The 18,598-nt window shown below is 59.6% G+C and overlaps 2 protein-coding genes across 2 annotated transcripts; both read right to left on the bottom strand.

The window, feature by feature from the left end:
• Positions 1–375: 375 nt before the first annotated feature.
• On the bottom strand, positions 376–16,241 carry CS (citrate synthase). The gene is made up of 11 exons (XM_050924718.1): positions 16,076–16,241; positions 4,999–5,049; positions 4,584–4,691; positions 3,698–3,763; positions 3,480–3,611; positions 3,133–3,321; positions 1,990–2,189; positions 1,467–1,596; positions 1,273–1,374; positions 945–1,154; positions 376–671 (listed from the first exon to the last, which is right to left on the bottom strand). Exons 1-11 carry the CDS (start codon positions 16,127–16,129, stop codon positions 501–503), a joined length of 1,413 nt encoding a protein of 470 aa, XP_050780675.1. The 5' UTR covers positions 16,130–16,241; the 3' UTR covers positions 376–500.
• LOC127035182 (histone H2A.J-like) lies at positions 10,935–12,161 on the bottom strand. The gene is made up of 2 exons (XM_050924761.1): positions 11,325–12,161; positions 10,935–11,127 (listed from the first exon to the last, which is right to left on the bottom strand). Exon 1 carries the CDS (start codon positions 12,053–12,055, stop codon positions 11,684–11,686), a length of 372 nt encoding a protein of 123 aa, XP_050780718.1. The 5' UTR covers positions 12,056–12,161; the 3' UTR covers positions 10,935–11,127; positions 11,325–11,683.
• Positions 16,242–18,598: the final 2,357 nt, after the last annotated feature.

The following is an 18,598-nucleotide window of genomic DNA, read 5'->3' as shown; positions in this document are numbered from 1 at the left end:
CCCCCGGGGAGGGGAAAAAGCCCAGAGATGCCCTGGCCCACAGCAAAGGAAGTGATTCAAGCGTTCACACGCCCACACCGCCCCCAGCCAGCTCTGGCTCAGGGCTAAGTGCGCAGGAGGAAGCTGCTTTGCTCTGGGCCTAGGAGCGCAGCGGGCTGGGGGACAAGGCAGCGTTCAGTACAGTACAGGATCCTGGCCGGGGGACAGAGCGGGCTGGCCTAGAAAGCCGTGCGGGGGGGGTTCCCAGGGGAGCTGCTGGGCTCTGGTTGGCTCAGGAGTTTAACAGAGGTGCTGCTAATGGTGGCAGGGGGGGGATGGGAAGGGGGCTGATTGTTTTAATCTTAATTTACACCATAAATAACCTGAAACTTATGGTCAGTGCCTCAGAGAAAGGTTTAATTTAGCGGCTGGCCGAGGCCCTTGGAAGGGAAAAAACGTACTGTCTCTTTAAACGGCTCCCGGACAGCTGGCAAGCGCCCCCCCCCCCCCAATCCCTTCCTTTACCCCGATTTGAAGCCCACGAGCTGCATGAGGCCGTCCGTGCTCATGGACTTGGGTCTCTCCAGCGGGAAGCCGAGCGCCCGGCTCCAGATGAGCTGGGCCAGGACGCCCAGGGCCCGCGAGACGCCGAACAGCGCGGTGTAGTAATTCATCTCCTTCATGCCGTAATACTGCAGGGGGAGAGGAGCGGGGCAGGGGGTTAGGCCAGTGCTGAGCAGCCCCCAGGATCTGCTCGGGGCCTGGGCAGTGGCTGGGCTGTTCTGGCCCCAGGGGGCTCAGAGTCTCGACTGCTGAGCCTGGGGAGGGTGAGCTGGAGGGGCTGGGTCAGAGCTGGGCCCTGGATGGGATGCCAAGCCAGACCCAGCTCAGGGTGGGGGGAGTCCAGGCCACAGGCCCCTCCCTCACTAGCAGCCCCTGGGGGGCCAGCCTCAGGCCAGCCTTACCTGCAGCAGCACCCCGCTGTGCGCGTCCACGTTGGGCCAGGGGTTCTTGGCCTTGCCCTGCTCCAGGAGCACGTTAGGGACGATCTTGTACAGCTGCGCCACCAGTTTGAACATGGGGTCCTTGGGGAGGTGCTTGAGGGCGAACTCCCTCTGGCAGGTGTAGCGCGGGTCCGTCTTCCGCAGCACGGCATGGCCGTAGCCAGGGACCACCTGCGGCAAGAGGCGGCCTGGGGTTAGCGCAGGTGGGAGGGGGGGTTCCAGACCTGCTTTCCTGGGTGGGGGGCAGCTGCCCAGGCTCACTGCTGCTCCCGCAGCCCCAGGGACTCACCCGGCCGGAGTTCAGCGTATTCCAGATGAAATCTCGCAGCTTCTCGTCAGGCACGTCCTGGCCCAGCTCCTTCTGCAGGTTCGTCAGCCACACCAGCACCTCCTGCGAGACGCGCCGAGACAGGGCAGGGAGGTGAGGCCGGGGCCGTGTCCCCCTCTCCCCACCCCACACCACGCAGGCGCTGCACCCCCTACCTGATTGGCGAGGCCGTGCAGCGGCCCGGCCAGGCCGTTCATGGCTGCAGCGAAGGCGAGGTACGGGTCCGAGAGGGCGCTGCCCACCAGGTGGCTGGTGTGGGCGCTGACGTTCCCGCCCTCGTGATCACTGCAGAGAGGAGACTGTTAGAGGGCAGCAGCCGACCTACTGCCCGAGCTTGGGGGCTGCCAGCCTGCCCGGCCGATTCAGGAAACAGCTTCTGAGGGTGGGGGGCCGCTGTGGGACGGGGAGGCTGGATCCAGCTCCCCCGGAAGGCAGCTGCAGCCTTCAGAGCCCGCCCTGGTTCCACCCCGGCCTGCGCTGAACTGCAGGGGGGCTCAGGGCCTTGCCTGCTGAGCTCCGCCAACCAGCGCAGGGGCTCCCCTCTGCACTGTTTGCAGGGCTCTGGAGTTCCAGCCGCCTCCTCCCACACAGGGACGCTCCTGCCTCTCCCCAGGGCGTCCCCGTGCAGCAGGCACCACGCCAGCCTCGCTCCCGGCCGCAGCCCCGTGCGGTTTGCACCTGTGGATGGTGAGGTAGAGCCGCATGAGCTCGATGAACTGGGGGTCGCTGTAGCCCAGCATGTTGCTGAAGTTATGGGACCAGTCCAGGCCCGGGTCGATGGCCCCGATGCTGCTGCCCTCGCGGTACAGGTTGCGGTAGATCTTGGCGGCAATGCAAGGCAGCTTGGCGATCAGGTCCATGGAGTCCTCATAGATGAACTGCGGGCACAGGGGAGAAGGCCGGCTGCTCACTGAGGGCAGGAGCTCGGCTTGGCCAGGGATCCCCACATCCCTCCTGCTTTGATCCAGGCCTGCCCAGCGGCGCAGCATCCTCGGGCCAATCACAGCCACACGAACGGAGCAGAGGTACTGTGTGCCCTCCCGGCTGCGCACAGGGGTTGCTGTTTGAAGGCTGCCTTGTCCCACCCCAGAGGTGGCTGCATTTCAGTGACGCGACAGCCCGTGTCTATTGTGGGAGGTTAAATCCCAACATGTCCCAGTGCTCTGAGCGTGAAACAGAGAATCAGGCCCCTGACCGCGCCACCCTGGGCGAGCAGATCGCTTTACCCATCCGGTGGGGAGGTGCCAACCGTGCCAGGTGCAGGGGAAATTGGGTAATTCGGACGGACGATAACAGGCAGGGAAAGCTACTGGAGGGCAGCGAGGAAGAGACGCTGCAGACCCACCCGCCCAGATAGCTGGCATCCCTCCAGCACGGGCTCCAGATAATACACCGTTACACACCCAGAGAGTCTCTGCTCTGAAGCCAGGGAGTTGGACTGACAGAACCAGCTCGGCTGCCTTACAAGGACGGGTGCAGCCAGCCCTGTGCAAGCATTGCTCCATCCTCCAGCCCAGCACTAGCCCCAGCCCCATTGTACAGGTGGGCAAACTGAGGCAGAAGGGAAAGTGACTCGGACAAGGCCCCAGAGGGAGTCAGCGCCAGAGCCCCAGACCCACCCTCGCTGCAGCACGCTGCCTCTCGAGCTTCCAGCCACCAGTGTCGGGAGGTCGGCTCTCGACGGCTGCCAGGCTGCTGGCCAGACGCCCCCCCGGGAGCTGCAGGCTGGCCACTCCATTGCCCGGCATGGGCAGCAGGGAGCCCAGCTGGGCCTGGCCTTGGCAGGGCACATCCTGGCACAGCTCAGGCCTAGCCCCCTACCTCCCAGTACTTGGCCCGGCTGATGCCCTCGGAGTAGGCCCGGGCGAAGCTGCTCTCGCTGTTGAGGGCGGTGATGGCGGCGCTGAGCTGGGACATGGGGTGCAGGTTGGTGGGGAAGTTGTCCAGCATGGTCACCACATGGGAGGGCAGAGCCGCCCTCTTGGCCCACTCTTGGGAGACCCAGTTCACCTGCGGGAGGAAACACCACACGGGATTAGCCGGGGAGCACCGAGGGTCTGGGGGCGCAGGCTGCCTGACCCCACCAGGCCAGGCTAGGAGCGGAGAACAGGCCGCAGCCACATTGGTGAGGCCATGAGAGATCGGAGCCTACAGGCCCCCCGCCTCACCTGTTCCTGAGTGGGGATATCTCTGGTCAGCAGCAGCCAGAAGAGGCCCTCGGGCAGGGGCTCCTCCCCTCCCGGGGCTTTGGGCAGCAGCTTCTGGCACTCGGGGATGCTGTACCCGCGGAAGCGGATGCCCTGGAGAGAAGGGTGGAGAAGGGAATCAGTCTCCGAGGACAGGGGGCGGCCTGGGGGGGGGCAATGGGGGGGGAGGAAGGCCTTACCTCATCGGGGTCCAGGACAGAGGTCTCGTATATTAACCCCTTCATGCCTCTCATCCCGCCATATACCTGGAAGGGACAGAGCCGGGAGGCAGTTAGCGGGGTTCAGTGGGCGCTAATGGCAGGAGTTTGCTCGCTGCAGCCAGAGTCGTCTCCCCGCTGCTGGGGAGCAGAGCAGCCCCTCTCAGCACCAGCGCTGATTTCACTGTCCGTCGGCTGCCTTAAGCCACAGCTCTGCTCTCCCCTCCACCCCGCTCCCCCGAACACAGGCCCCGTGGGAGGCTGCTGGCAGAGATGCTGCTCCACGGGGATCCCACTGCTGCTTTGAAACCACCTGGCTGGGTCTCTGGCAGCACCGATTGCTGGATCTAAACCCCGCATGCTCAGCTGTGTTACAGCCCCAGCCATCTCTCTGTGGAGCCACCAGGCTGTGCCGTATGACCCAGGGGAGGCCTCTGGGCTCCCACTCTCCCATTTCCATTCCCTGCCTGCCCAATGCCCTGTCTCACGCTGAGCTCGCTAAGGACAGAGCAATCGTGCCTCGATTTCCAGGCACAAAGCGACCGCCAGGACAGAGTGCCCAGCCCAGAGCAGTGCATCTGGGCCACTGCGAACCAAGGGGCCTTCCCCACTGCTTCGCAGCAGCTACTGGCCACTGCCAGGGCAGAGCACCAGATTAGACACCCCAGTGGGCCCATCCAGGGAGAAAGGGAGCCTGTGGAACTGATCCGGCATGGCAGCGAGGGGGAGACACTGGGCTAGGCTTGCTGTCTGACACGGGGTTATGGGTAAAGGGCACTCCCTCTAGGGTGAGGGAGAGAACGAGGTGTCCACACAGCCCAGCGCCAGCCCCAACTGAACCCAGACCACACGAGCTGGCCGCACTCACCATCTCCACAGTGATTTGTCCGATGACCGTGTTCCCATACTGCTGCCTGAAGCTCTTGATTCTCGACTGCTCCTTGGGAATCAAGTTGGCAAGGACGTCTTTCAGGTTCTGTACGTCGGGGGGAGAAGCAAGAGAGCTGGTGAGGGGCAGCACTGCCCCACGGTGGAGCTTAGCATCGCTAACCCTGGCATCGCTTTGGAGGGAGGGGACCTCGGAGCCAGTGAGGATCTCTGGTTTGTGTTGCACAGAAATCCCTCCAAAGGAGGCCAGAGCATGACATGTAAGCGACGGGATTTGAACTGTGGCTCTGGGATGTTTCCCTTTGGGGCGAGGACATGAGCAGCACTGGAGCTGCTGAACTGGAGAAGCCAGGACCAATTCTCCCCAGAGGCGAGAGGCAGAGGTCTCTACTTACCGTGGAAGTAGAGCTGGCATGTCGGGCAGCGAAGAATATACATGGTGCATTCTGCAGAGAGAGAGATAGAGAGAGAGAGAGGACCTCTTACACGTTAGCCTGGCAGTGACATGGAGCATAAGATCCACAGCCTACATCAGAATTACGCCAGGCAGGTCAGTATCACCTGGCTGACACCAGCAGGGAAACAATCATACCAGGGTGTCCTCACAGCCCCCTCCCCCACATTTCCCTCTGCTGCAGGCAGGTGACCTAGACAGCGCAGCTTTGACCAGGTCACCGATTGGAAGCCAAGAGCCGGAGTCAGAGCAGGAACGTGGAAGCAAAGCTCCAGTTCAGAGAGTTATTGGAGCCAGAGCAGTTTGTCCAGGAGGTGGGTGCACCCGACAAAGAAAACACATTTAAATTCCGCCACCTCCTCTCTCTGGGTCAGCGAGGCCAGGCCAGGCCGAAACGGGGCATTTTGTTTTGCTTTGTACAGATCACAGCCCAGGAAAACCGCTTCCACCTCTCACTCTGGAGAGAGTGAACGAATCAAGCACGCTCCCGTTACGGGCATGCCCCGACCGCACCCCCAACCACGCGTCAGTAGCATCCGCGCAATGCTTGGCGAGAGCTGGCAGGGGAGGGAGCGGGATTGTTCCTCTCAGTTACAGCTGCACTCGCAGGTCCCCGAGAGCAGCATGAGTCATTCCTGGCTTGGCATAGGCAGGGGTGGGGGAGGGCACCATGCAGGTTCAGAGCCAGCCAATCCTGCTGGGTGAGTGGCCTTGAATACCTGCATCCGGAGCAATCGGATCAGGGAGAGAGAGAGAGAGACAGAGACCAGCTGGGTCCTTTAACGCTGGCGTGTACCAGCCGAGCACCCGAGCTCAGGGCTGCCTGTGGCCCGCGTTGGGCCCAGTTAGCAGAATGGCCCCTGGGTTTAGTACAATGCAGACACATGCTTATGGAGAAAAATCAAAATCTTTCCCTCGGAGCACGTCACTCGGGGACTGAAATGCTGCCTTTAAATGACACAAAGTGGCCCCCACCACAAGGCGAGTTACATTTGGGAGCTGGCTAATGAGCTGCTAGGACACTGAGTCACTAGTAATGCCCACCCCCCCACCGCCCCGGGGGGGGAGGGAGGGGGGGTTTTCAGCTGTACAGCAGTGGGTTTGTGCTGCTGCTATTGGAAAAGCGTGCCTGGGGAAGGAGGGGTCCTTTTCTCAGGGATCCCGCCCGGGGCAGGCTTTCCAGAAGCGACCTGCAGTTCTGCACCCTCAGCTGCCCGCTAGAGGACTTGAGATTTGCAGGCACAGCTGGCACTTGACAGCCCAGTGCCACAGACTGTGCTTTGTGGGTACAAAGGCGGAGACCCGCTGGCAGAAGGTGAATCGGGGCCTTTGCTCCGCTCGATTCGGAGGGCTGGTTCATAGCCCCGCCTGAGCTGGAGAAGGCATCTCTCCTCCAAGAGGGCCAGGCCGCTTTTACTCACAAACGTGCACTTCACACTCATCCGGGAAGCGCTAAGCGGACGGGTTTGCCGCCTGCTCTCGTGAACTCGGGGTTGCTGCTGGAGTCAGCGTTCTTGTTACAAATCCACACCTTCAATGCGGCACCCACACAAGCAAAAGTGTTTCGAGTTGGCCAGGCAATGCCAAAATCCTGGCACAAACTTTGTTCTCGGCGCAAGCGGCTGGGGAAAAAAAATCTGGTTATTTGTTCTGTACACAACGGGCTAGTCTGGGATTCTGCTCAGGTCGGATTCTGCTGTTCCCTCCTTCAGCGGTCTGGAACATCCTGCTCGCCTCGAGTGGCGCTAGGAAAACGGCCAGGAACAGCTAGTCAGGGGATTTGTTTAGCTGCAGGGAACAGTGGAATTATCCCAGCTATGCAAAGATCTCAACATGCACGTCAAACCTTGCGTGTGAAAGGGGGTCCAAGGGGTTTAGAAACTGACATGGGATAACATCAGCGGCCACTAAGATCCACATCCCGAGCAATGTTGCTATACTCGCCCACCCCCCGCCCTATGTAGCCAGCACTATGTCGGTGGGAGGGTCACTCCCCTTGCCATAGCTACCGCCTCTGTCGGCGGTATGGCGTCCTACAGCTGCGCCAATGCAGCATTTCAGTGTAGACTTGCCCAAAGAGGGAACCACTTCTGGGGTGGAAAACAGCACCCGGGTCACAGCACACAAGAACTTTCGCACAGAGGTTAAAGATGAAAAACTGGAGCCACCTGGGATCCAGGGAGGCACCGAGTCGCATTCATAGATTCCAAGGCCAGAACGCTGCCCCACAAGAACTCCTAGAGCAGAGCTTTCAGAAGCTCCAGTCTTGTTGCCTGGGCTCAACACTCCTGCTCTGGTGAGGAGCGTCAGGGGATGGCTACTGAGCACAGGAAGCCAGGCCTTATGGCCGGCTTGCAGGGGAAAGTGGCATTTTCCCAGCCTAACTAGTCTAGCAGGTTTTCCCTTGTAGCCAGCCCAGCAGGTTCTGCGTGCGAAGGAGCCTGCCCTGGGGCGGTGGGGGCCCCCCACCGAGTCACAGTCCCTGGAGGTCTCCCGGCCAAAGCATTAACCTCTCCCAGCCCCAGCCCAAGCACTGGTAGAGGCTTTGTAACGTGGGGGGCTGGGGGGGAGGGAAGAGGAAGGACAAATCGGCCACTCCCAAAACGAGTTCAGAGCTGCAGGCAGGGGCTCACGATGATGGTTCAGAACAGCTCACACCAAGGTTTGTCCTCTCCAAGGCCAGCGAGGGTGGGAACCTGCCTCCGGAGCTTATCTGTTCTCGAGCCCAAGAGAGCCTCAGGGAAGAGGAGCAGCACTTCGGGATGCTCCCAGAAACCCTGTGCTGAAGCGGATATTGAGACCACATGGTGGGTCAAGTCAGGACCCCAAAGTGGGTCGCGACTACATTTTAATGGGGTCTCCGGGGCCAGCGTTAGATCTGCTGGGGCCTGGTGCTGAAGCATAAGCCCTGCTGGCAATGGGGCTTGGGCTCTCCCCCCCGCATCATGCAGTAATGTGTGTTGTACGAAGGGGGGCGCGGTGCACTGGAGTTTGAGAACCCTGCTCTAGGCAGGGAGAGGAACAGAGTCTAGCCTCCGCTGGGCTATAAACAGAGCGGGAAGATGGAAGCTGCAAGTTTCATGCTGTGCCCGTCTCCTCTCCCCACTGCAGGCGGGTCAGCCCTGGCCTACATGCTGCTTTTCTGCTGTACTGACAGACCAAGGGGGGAGTGACTGGTATCGCTTATTTCCTTCGGTGCCAATCTCCCGGCAGCGTGGATGCAGTCAGACTGAGAAGCAAACCTCTGCTTGAGCGGAAGCAGCTCTTAACTTAGCCCCCAAAGGAGACATCCTTTCAGGCCAGTTAGTTTCTAGAAACCCAGGAGTCAATATCCAGCCGCTGTCAGTGCTGACCAGAAGGGTCTGATCCCAGAGTACTGCGAGGTGCCAGGAGAGAGAGCACCGGGATGTGGCAGTGTTCCCTCCTGGCCTGCGCCGATCCAGCAGCTGAGCAGGAGAACTCGGCGGAATAACAGCCTGGTTTCCCCTTGGAATGGGAGCAGCTGGTCCCAGATCAGATGCCCAACTTCAGGGAGGTTGTTCTGAGCAAAGCGAAAATGCTTTCAAAGAAGAGGCGTGGGTCCCAGAGCAGGACACACAGGTTGTACAGAAGCAGCGAAGATCCCTCCCCTGGACCTGGAGGCATAGGGATGGAAGCAGCCGTGACCCAGATATTCCCTTCTCTCTGAAGCGCAAATCTCCAACGTCTCTCCTTGACGACGTTTGTAGCAATGTCTTCCTCATTTCCAACCTTACAACGCCCACCGAGGTGCTCTCGCTCTCTCTCCTTACAGATGGGGTGACCGAAGCAGAGGTGACACGGCAGCGTGGGGGACAGAGCCCGGAGCCCGGCTCCTAGCCCGGAGCTCACCCTCTTATGCAAACAGGTGCTTTTATTTAAAAGATCAAGGCTCTTCCAGCAGAGAGCAGCCGCACTGGTCTGCCTCAGCTTGAAAGGCGTCCCACTGAAACACGCCAAGGGGCTGGAACTGACAAGGTGGGGGGTGGGGAGGTGTCAGAGCCAGGAGACCGGATGTGTCTGCAGGCTACGCTAGTCACCCCTTTGCGCCATGCTGCTTGTGGCCTCCTGGATTTACATCTGGTTCAGTCCCAGCAGCGAGACCGACACCTGCAGACACTGAGGAGCAGATGGTTCCGCTGACAGTCCTGGGAATTCCCAAGACCTCCCACCAGCCTGTGCTTGCCTTGCAGAACAGCCCCAAACCCAAGCGGGGGCACGCTCAGCCGTGGGAGAGGGCTGCCACCCGCCCCTGTCAACACTGGCGGGGTGAGAGGTCCAGAGGACCCTGCAATCTCCCCCGATGATCAAACGCAAACAACCAGAGAGGGGGCAGCCACCGGCTCCCCTCCCCCCAGTGGTTGGGACAAAGAGCCGCGACCCAGTCTGAGCCCTGCCCTCCCTGGTAGCACAGAACAGGTCCCCGCCGGTGATTCACCCGCCAGGCACGGCACAAAGTCTTGCAGTGCGGAGTCACCACAAGCCACGCCAGTGTCAATCACAACGGTTACCCTGGAGACAACTTCCTCCTTGGGCGTCTCCTCCAGCAAGGTCAGGGGAGGGTGACCCTCGGGCTCCAGGCACCTGGGGGTGGGAACACCATATTGGCACAGCTAGTTTTAAACACCTCGCTGCTAGCTCCATCCCAGGGCTCCCAAGGGGGTGTGTGTGAGGGTATATCCACCCCCATCACAGCCAGGAACGGCTGGTCAGGGCAGAGCTGGGAATAAAGCCTGGCTCTGACTCATTGCCCCAGCAATTAGGCAAAGCTGCCTCCTACCTTGGGTCAACTGGTCCGGGAGCATCCCAGCTACTCAGCCATGCTGCAGCCTAGATGGGACAGACCTAGGTCCCCCCGCACCCCACACCAGACAGGTGGTTCTGTGGAACACACAGGGTCCCCGAGGGACGACGCTGGCAGAGCTAGCAAGGGACTCGGTTTTTCCATTTGGTCCTGCTGGCTGGGAAGGTTCGGCAGTTTCACAACACTGCTGCAGAGTCTGTGAGCTGAGCAGATGACACAAAGCGATCGACCCCCAAGCCCCAGACTGAACTAGGAATGAAATTCCGCCCTCTCCCTCCACCAGAGCAGTTAATAGCCCTGAGCTTTGCTCCATTTTCCTGTTCTCATCCCAGCCAGCTGGGCAGCACAAAGGAAGTTGAGTCACAGACGTCTCTCATTATGGGGGGCCAGAGTTGGCCCAGAACGCGTTCCTGTTCGGCTATCTCCCCACACCCAGCATCCTCCCCACCAAAAAGGCCTCCACCCAAAGTCGGCTTTATTGCAAAGCTTTAGCCCTACGGCACGATGAGGATTGTTTTAAATCAGGGGTTGGCAACCTTTCAGAAGTGCTGTGTCGAGTCTTCATTTATTCACTCTAATTTAAGGTTCTGCGTGCCGGTCATACATTTTAAGGTCTCTTTCTAAAAGTCTATAATATAGAACTAAACTATTGTATGGAAAGTAAATAAGGTTTTTTAAATGTTTAGGAAGCTTCATTTAAAACTAATTAAAATGCAGAGCCCCCCAGACCGGAGGCCAGGACCCGGGCAGTGAGAGTTCCACTGAAAAAATCAGCTGGCATGCCGCCTTTGGCACCCGTGCCATAGGTTGCCTACCCCTGTTTTAAATGAACACTGACTGACCTCCTTTGTGGGCAGTCGCTGCTGAGCCACCAAGACCTGACTGGCCCAGCAAACTCCTCTCTCCTCCCCAGGACGGGCCCAGGGCAGGACACACCTGGAGCCTGCAGCAGCATTGTACTGAGATCCATCAGCACAGCAGGGCAATGGAAGGACAGAGCAGCAGCTGTTACCCTCCGAGTGGTTAAGCTGGGAAATCCAGGGCAGTGAGTCTGCAGTCGGTTTTGCTCAGCCCACCCTGCAAGTTGGCAGATTACCAGAGGAAAGGGTAGAGGGGCAAGATGGGAAACCTGTTTCCAACCTTCTCCACCGAAGGGACTGATTGTTATTCAGTGTTTCAGCCAGCTCAAGAGCCGCGTTCTTTTGCACATTGCTTCAGAGATGAAAGCAACCGGAGCCCGGCCTGGGGCTGGAACACAAACAGTGGAAGGAGAAAGACAAAGGGTTAATCTAGCAGGAGGGTCTCAGAGCTGACAGGGCACACGCCGCTCCCCAGCCCAACAAGCTTCCAGTCTAGAAAGGAGACTTGCCCTGGGTCACACAGCAAGTGAGTGGCAGAATTGGGAATAGAATTCAGGTTTCCAGACTCCTAGTCTGAGGCCCTACCTGCTAGCCCAGGCTGCTTCTCAGACATCAGGCACAGAACAAGAACCATGTTGCTGGTGGATCTCAGAAGCTCCGACAGCATCACTGGACGTGGAACAGGAGTAGAAGGCAGCAAGAGACAGAGAGGGGTGTGTGAAATGGGACCACTTGCTGCAAACAGAGGAGTCTTTCCAGGCCTGGGGAGTGGCTCGCTAAGAGGATTAAAGCGATCACATTAGCAGGAAACATTCAGGGCTGTTATGGTTACCACTGAGAGTTGGTTTCTGGTTCCAGTTTGTTTTTGTTTTGTTTTTTTTTAATTTTTAAGCACAGATTCAGATGTCCCGTTTCTCCTCGATCACTTTTACTTGCTCTTGGCTTTATGACTCAGTTTTCTTAGGCAGCAGCACGGCCTGGATATTGGGCAGAACACCCCCTTGAGCGATGGTGACTTTCCCCAGTAGTTTGTTTAGTTCCTTGTCGTTACGGATGGCGAGCTGCAAATGGCGGGGGATGATCCTGGTTTTCTTGTTATCGCACGCAGCGTTGCCAGCCAACTCGAGAATCTCAGCAGTCAGATACTCTAAGACAGCAGCCATATATACAGGGGCTCCAGCGCCACTTCGCTCAGCATAATTACCCTTCCTGAGAAGCCGATGAACACGGCCCACCGGGAACTGCAAGCCAGCCCGAGATGACCGGGACTTTGCCTTAGCCCTCACTTTGCCGCCTTGTTTCCCTCGGCCAGACATTGCAGCTCTTCCAGTTAAAAGGCAATGAGTTTAGCACATCAGGGAAAAGAGGAATTACAAGTATATCTGAGCTCAGTCCCTTTCTTTGCGAGCCCTGACCTGGACAATGGGAAGTTAGAACAGAGCCCGTTTCCCCCAGGATAGGAGACAGATCTCCTAGGGCCACAGGAGCGTTCTTTGTACCCTCACCTCGCACGGAGCCTCGCACATGCTGCTGGTGTACAGGTGGCAGGGCAAGCCGCAGTTTAGAGAGAGGGAACTAGGAGCCAGGACTCCTGGGTTCCATCCCCAGCTCTGCTGGGAATCCTGGGGTCAGATTCCATAATGGCAGACAGTGTCCGTTCACAGCTGGAACCCAGGACCCAATAGCTGCAGACAGCCTCTGACAGGGCACCTCCTCCCTAATGCTGGGCACATGCCTTTCACCAAGGCCACGGAGCTTTAGGTCTGAATCTCTTAGCAGAGCCCTGCGACCTGAGAAGCCATGAGTCTGACGCCACATCATTACCCTAGTCCAGACCCCGGGAAGGGTCATTGCGCTGTGGTGCTGTTGGCTATGGCTTCATTTTAGCCCTTGTTCCTTGTACAGATGTTTAAAGTGTCAGAGGCTGCCCTTGAATTTGGGTCCCCGGACTGATAACTCTGAATTGCTTGCTGGAAACACCACTTTCCTCTTCCAGCACCTGACCTTTAGCCCAACACTCCCAGAGCAATGCAAGATCACGAGGTGAAAGCTGCCAGGCCAGCCAAGTGGCACGGTGTCATTTTAACCTTTTCCCGGCAACTGGCGACAGAACCCCACTATTGCAGCTCCAGGGGAGGCTGATTGGTGGGACAGTGGCAGCACCAGATTAAGGTCAGAAGGCTCACGGGGGAGCTGGACTGTACGTGATTCAGTGGGCAGAGACCTCGCACACCCCATAGGCTCGCTGGCAAGGTTCTTAGCTTTCACAGCTTCAGTTTGATGCCCGCCCAGTCCTCTCATTCATCCCCTCCTACGCTCACCCCCCCCCACCCGAGCATCTCATCCCTCCCCCTCAATGGATTTCCACATTGCTAGGCTGCAGGAAGCCCAGCCACCCTCCAACCCCAGGAGCTCGCAGGCGGAGAGGTCGAGCCCAGTTCCCAGTTGTGCAGCCCCGGGTGCCATTGTCTGACCGCTCTCCAGCTCCTCTGGTGACCTCCACGCCACAGAGAACATGCCACAGGGAGGTTAGGGTGATCTATTTGTAGCACTGCGAGGCCCGTTGGCTCTTATACCACAAGCTAGACAGATATGGGCGGGAAGGGGAAAAAAGCCAAGGCGCTGAAGGGGGGAGTGACTGGCTCAAGGTCACACAGCAAGTCAGTGGGAAAGCCAGGTTCCCCTGGCTCCTCCAGTGTCCTATATCCACTGGGCCAAACTGCATCTCCTGAGGTTAATTTCCAGGAATTATGTAACTATTCAAGGACATGCCTAAGTGGGGAAGGAGGGGGGGGGGAGGGGGAGCCACAAAGCTGTGTTGCAAAGCAGAGAAAATTCAGGCCCCGGAGCTGCTGGGCAGGTCTCTCAGGCCCACAAGTGTTTAGTTGCACAAGAACAGGTGGGGGTTTTACAACAGTTACTCAACCGCAGGCCCGGGTTTTTATCGCCCACTCCCACATTCAGTTCAGCATTTAAAAGCCGCAAGCTCCTAATCAGGCTACACAGGAGTCGTCCGCACAGAGTGTGAGCTAATCAAGAATCAGATCCTGAGCGAGCCTGGCCAGAGCGGGGACGCTCCTCTTCTGCTGGGGCCTGCAGCTGTGGGAGACGCACGACCGGTAGCTGTCAAATCTCACGTAAGTTCCTGCTCTCCTCACCTGCGATGCCTTAGCAGGCCAGGGCAGCCAAAGTATCCAAGGCTTCGACACTGCTGCCGCCTCCATCTTTAAGAGACAACCCAAAACTACGGCTCCCAGCATGCAATGCAGCCAGGCCACTTGGCGCAAGATGGAGCACTGCAGGCCTGGGCCTTCCTTCCAGAGGTCAGGCCTCCCTAGGGCAGCTGCAATGGGTGCCGGACCCGGGGAGGGAAGAGCCTCCTGGCATGATGTTAACATGGCCCTCAGACGGGCAAAATGTGGACACCTGTAGCACAGAAACTACGAACATACCCACATCCTAAACCCAGCTGGATTCAACCACGGCCCCCAGTGCTTTCCAGTCACATCCTCACCCCGAACACGCCTGACAGTCTGTCCTCGTGCTCAGCATGCGGACGTCACATTCAATCGCCCGACGCAGGCGTAACAGAATTAGGGTGAGGAAGATGCCGTTACTCCCAAGAAGCAGGGACACTCCTGGACATGAACAAAGGCGGTATTTCCCCCTCCTTTTGCAACCCCCTGAACACACAACCCCAGGAGAGACGGGATTAGAAGAATAAAGCTGAAGGATTTACCCCGGTCACCGTAAGCTTGGCTCATTTGGCTTCTGTTTCAGCCAAAGACTGAAGAACGTGCTAATTTTAGCTTTCTAGGACTCTGGTCAGCTGCTCGGTTTCCTCTGCTCGCCTGCCTTGCTGTACAGACGAAACTTCCCATCCCACCCGCGCAGTAACCGGGCCCGAACAGCTCCCGAGTCCCCGCCTGGCTTTTCTGACCCTTGGCCATTAAACACGGCGAAGGAGCCAAGAACCACCACCCGGGAAACGCTGGGAGCAAGTCAGAATCGTCCCAAAATAAAAGTGCCACTCGATAAGCTGCCGAAGGGGAATGTGATGAAACTCGACCGGCCGCGAGTCCGAGCCAGACGCTGAACGTCCCTTTGACCGGAGGGAGGGAGGGCGCCGTGCGGCTCAGAAGCTGCTCGCGCTCACCAACCCAAATTGGTCCAATACAAGATAACGCCTCCCCCGCCTGCCCCCTCCCGTCAGAGGGCCGCCAGCAGCCTCCCTCCAGCTCCGCGATTGCTAGCCAGGACCCCATTTCGTGGAGCCCAGGGAACCACAGCGCACAGCCCGGCCTGGAGAAGACGGCGGCTGAGGTTTCGTGCCTTCATTCGGCTCACAGGGAAAGTCGCTGTTACCGTTTTGCACTTCTTCCAAGCGCCTCACCAAAGCCGCGGTGCTAGAAACTAAACTCTTCCACCCAGGCGAGGCCGCTTGGTAGTTACTGGGCCTGAGGAGGTCAGTTCCCCCCCGCGAACCCTACATCCCGCTGGGGCTGCATGGGACGAAGCAGAGCCCCGCCCCACACAAACCCTACATCCCACTGGGGCTGCATGGAACGAAGCAGAGCCCCGCCCCCCACACAAACCCTACATCCCGCTGGGGCTGCGTGGAACGAAGCAGAGCCCCGCCCCCACACAAACCCTACATCCCGCTGGGGCTGCGTGGAACGAAGCAGAGCCCCGCCCCACACAAACCCTACATCCCACTGGGGCTGCATGGGACGAAGCAGAGCCCCGCCCCCACACAAACCCTACATCCCGCTGGGGCTGCGTGAACCGAGGCAGAGCCTCGCCCTAAGGGGTCAGGCACCCGCCCCCACACAAACCCTACATCCCGCTGGGGCTGTGCGAACCGAGGCAGAGCCTCGCCCTAAGGGTCCAGGCACCCGCCCCCACACAAACCCTACATCCCGCTGGGGCTGCGCGAACCGAGGCAGAGCCCCGCCCCCACACAAACCCTACATCCCGCTGGGGCTGCGCGAACCGAGGCAGAGCCTCGCCCTAAGGGGCCAGGCACCCAGGAAGGACTCCGAGCTCCCAGCCGGCCCCGTGGTTCCAGGCCCCTTTGCGCCCCTGGAAGCCGGAGCTCGGCCCTTCGGGGGGGGGCCCCCAGCCGGCTCCCCGGGCATGGGGGGAGGCAGAGCCCCCCCCCAGTGGGGAGGGTTGCGTGGCTGCAGCCGGGGGGCGGTCACGGGGCGTGGCTCAGCCCTGCCAACACGAGCCCCCCATGCACGTGGGGGTCCCTGGGAACTCGGGGTGCTGCCCCACCCCCCGGGGCAGCTCCCGCGCGGGACCCCCACGTGACCCCTGCAGGCGCGCGGGCTCACCTTGGCGCCCAGCAGGCGCGCGGCCGCCCGGCGGCCGGCGGTCAGTAAGGTCATGGCGAGCGGAGCCGGGTGCTGCAGCCGCCGCGCTCGGGGGGCCTGGGCCTGGGCCGGGCCTGGGCCGGCGGCGGGGACCAAGGTTGAAGGAGGCGGCCGAGGAGGGAGCGGCGCCCGGGGGTGGGGGGAGGGGTCCTCGCGACAGCGAAAGGGGCGGAGCGCGCTGGCGGCTACGGCCCGCCCGCCGGGGAGGTTATTAACATAGCCCCGCCCACTCGCGGCAGCGCCGCGCTAGCCTATTGGCCGGGGTGGTGAGATGGGCGGGGCCTAGACGAACGTGGGCGGGGGGCACGTAATGGCGCACGAACGGAGCCTGGGTATAGGTGGCCAAATCGAATGCCTGAAAACTCAGTGTAACCCAGCGGGCTTGCCCCCGCCCCTCCCCCACCCGGGCTGAGCGGGGGGGGAAGGGGCAACATGGGTTCAGTTCATCCCAGAAGGGGCTGAATCATATGGTGATGCCCTCCAGCCTCGCTGTGGCACGGCCAATGACACAGTGTCACCTCCCAGCCTCGCTGTGGCACGGCCAATGACACGGTGTCACCTCCCAGCCTCGCTGTGGCACAGCCAATGACACAGTGTCGCCTCCCAGCCTCACTGTGGCACGGCCAATGACACAACGTCACCTCGGAGCCTCGCTGTGGCACAGCCAATGACACGGTGTCGCCTCACAGCCTCGCTGTGGCACAGCCAATGACACAGTGTCGCCTCCCAGCCTCATTGTGGCATGGCCAATGACACAACGTCGCCTCGGAGCCTCGCTGTGGCACGGCCAGTGACACAACGTCGCCTTGCAGCCTCGCTGTGGCACGGCCAATGACATGGTGTTGCCTCCCAGCCTCGCTGTGGCATGGCCAATGACACAAAGCGCTTTGGAGCCTCGCTGTGGCACGGCCAATGACACAACGCGCTTTGGAGCCTCGCTATGGCACGGCCAATGACACGGTGTCGCCTCCGAGCTTCGCTGTGGCACGGCCAATGACACAACGTCGCTGCGGAGCCTCGCTGTGCCATGGCCAATGACACGGCGTCGCCTCACAGCCTCGTTGTGGAACGGCGAATGACATGGTGTCACCTCACACCTTCACTGTGGCATGGCCCATGACAGAACGTCGCCTCGGAGCCTCGCTGTGCCGTGGCCAATGACACGGCATCGCCTCACAGCCTCGCTGTGGCACAGCCAATGACACATCGCCTCGGAGCCTCGCTGTGGCACGGCCAATGACACGGTGTCGCCTCACAGCCTCGTTGTGGAACGGCGAATGACATGGTGTCACCTCACACCTTCACTGTGGCATGGCTACTGACATGACAGTGCCTCACAACCTCGCTGTGGCACAGCCAATGACACATCGCCTCGGAGCCTTGCTGTGGCACGGCCAATGACATGGTGTCGCCTGGCTCTGGAACAGCGAATGACATGGCGTCACCTCACAACCTCGCTGTGGCACGGCCCATGACAGAACGTCGCCTCGGAGCCTCGCTGTGGCACAGCCAATGACACGGCATCGCCTCACAGCCTCGCTGTGGCACAGCCAATGACACAACGTTGCCTTGCGGCCTCGCTGTGATGCAGCCAATGACACAATCGGAGCCTTGCTGTGGCACGGCCAAGGCCTTGGCGTCCGGTCAGGACAGAGTATCAAGGTGGCACCTCAGAGCCTTGCTGTGGGGCTGAGAAGCATAATGGCGTCACGTGAGGATGTGGTGACAAAGCATTATGGGAGTCACCGAGCCGCCATGGTGCAGCACCCCCGCGTATCACTCGACTGTGGTGCTGAAACGCCTCTCGTGTCAAAATGCAAGAGATTGTGTCCCATGTTGTCACTGTGCAGTGATGTCATCACACCGCCCCTCAACCCCCTCGTGACATTTAGGGAATGTCTCACATCAGTTTGGGACTATCCCTTTCCTCCTGCAGCCCTGCACCAATGCCCTGCACAACTTGGAGCACACTCATTGAATCAAGGCCAAATCTGGAAAAACCCAGGGCAGTGACAACACTCCTTACTGTGCTGTCTAGCGCCAGTCGCTGAGTAACCTTCAGGTAACGCTCTCCAAGGTGGCCAGTTAATCACTAGCAGTGGGGGAAACAGAACTCACAGCCTTTGTCTCTAAAAATACAGGCCCATATTTGGGGAGCTAAAGTCAGACCAGCCCTGGCTCCGTACCCCAGCAACAAGGACTTATATTGGAGTAGGCCCGCCATGTCGCATAGTCCTAAAATGCAGTCAAGAATTGCCCTTCGGCCTGTAACCGCTGGATTTTAATAGAGTGGGCTAACTGGAATGGAAAATCAACCAAGATATAAAGGTGAGAAAGAACTAAGCTTGAAGACATTGAATTCATTAAGCAGAGTTTTGTCGGGCATCTGGTAAGGTATTAATATGGTCCTTATGTGTCAGAATCCTGCTGCCCCCACTGTGAGAGGCAGCAACAGTGCATTTCCTGCTCAGGATGTCAGGGTCA

Source organism: Gopherus flavomarginatus, chromosome 16 (genome assembly GCF_025201925.1).
Source record: "Gopherus flavomarginatus isolate rGopFla2 chromosome 16, rGopFla2.mat.asm, whole genome shotgun sequence".
NCBI lineage: Eukaryota > Metazoa > Chordata > Testudines > Testudinidae > Gopherus > Gopherus flavomarginatus.
Note: the sequence above shows the minus strand (reverse complement) of the source record. Positions and strands in the feature narration are given on the sequence as shown.